Below are 1322 nucleotides of genomic sequence, written 5' to 3'. Positions count from 1 at the left end.
ACCTACCCACCTACCCACCTACCGCAGTGGCAGCTCCTCCCACCCACCTCTTAGCGCGGGCTTCCACTCTCGCATGCAGCAGCAGGTAGCCAGGCTCCGAAGCCGTGTCCACCCACTTCCGAAGCTCCTGGTGGAGGAAATAGGCACATACACATAAACACATACATACAGAGAGACACACATGCAACACACACACATGCAAAACACGCACACACGGAGACATGGAAAGGGGTGGGGAAGGGGAGAGGGCGGAGAGAGCATGGAGCGACGCACCAGGCGAGGGGGAGGGGAGGAAAAGACGAAAACCACGAGCGAGTGAAGGAGCGGGGGGAGGACATCGACCGTCTGTCAGGTCACCTTGTGAAGAGCAACGCAGCGGAAAGAGTTAACCCGTCCGTGCTCCATCTACACTTTCTCCCCCACACACACACACACATACACACACACTGCACACGGGGCCCCCTCACCTGCACCAAATCCCCAAGAACCGCGTCGTCCAGGGGGGGCGGCAAATCAACAGCAGCCGCTGCGGCGGCGCCGTCCTCCGCCACCTCATCCCCACCAGCTGGCTCTCCTTCCGGACCATCCGCCTCCGCCACCTTTTCCGCCACCTTCTCTTTCTTTTCCCGTTGCTCCGCCGCCGCCGCCGCCGCCGCCGCCGCCGCCGCCCGGAGCAGGAGGTCCTCGCCGTCCAGCAGCGCCGTCACGTGACGGGATAAGGCCTCCAGCAGCGCCGCCTTCCGCTCGTCCATGTCCTTCTTCACCTTCCGGTACTCTGGAGCCAAAACAAACAGCATATATCACCAAGTCGTACAATGACCGCCATTTTTACGACATCACGCACACAAACCTCCACCTTGGATTAGGGTTTTAGGGTTTTAAAGCAAAGAGACATAAAAACCCGCGACGTATGATTAGCCGAAGACAGTGAAGACAGTGAAGTCGATCATGATCTGAATCTCATCTCATCATCGGATCATCTGATCTGAACTCATGTGTGGCAGGAGACCAGCGTCCTGAGCGTGTGTGTGTGTGTTTTACATGGCTACCCGACAGAGCCACCGCAGCACAGGCACTACTACACGACACGCGGTGAGAGGCGGTGAGAGGGGGCCGTTGGAGGGGAGAGGAAAGAGGAAAGGTCGACCTGAAGGGGGACGGGCCCCCCCAGCCGCAACTGTTCCCCCCACGTACCCACGTACCCACGCGCCCACGTACGCCGTTATCCACCCCTCCCCCCTTTCGTCTTGCTCCCCTTCCCCGTCGTCTCCTAAACAGGCGGCCGGGCCCTCCTTTTCCCCTATTTCCCCCCCCCCCCCCCC

The 1322-nt window shown here is 60.3% G+C and overlaps 1 protein-coding gene across 1 annotated transcript in view; it reads right to left on the bottom strand.

Moving 5' to 3' along the window:
• VOLCADRAFT_93498 (uncharacterized protein) overlaps window positions 1-1322 on the bottom strand; it is a gene marked incomplete at both ends in the record, with an annotated part of 30466 nt that overhangs the window by 7301 nt on the left and 21843 nt on the right. The window contains 2 exons of the mRNA XM_002952733.1: window positions 48-127; window positions 468-775. Coding sequence (XP_002952779.1) covers window positions 48-127; window positions 468-775 — 388 coding nt within the window. The remainder of the gene's footprint in view (window positions 1-47; window positions 128-467; window positions 776-1322) is intronic.

The sequence above is a fragment of the Volvox carteri genome (assembly GCF_000143455.1).
Source record: "Volvox carteri f. nagariensis unplaced genomic scaffold VOLCAscaffold_32, whole genome shotgun sequence".
Lineage (NCBI taxonomy): Eukaryota > Viridiplantae > Chlorophyta > Chlorophyceae > Chlamydomonadales > Volvocaceae > Volvox > Volvox carteri.
This window is presented reverse-complemented; position numbering and strand designations above follow the sequence as displayed.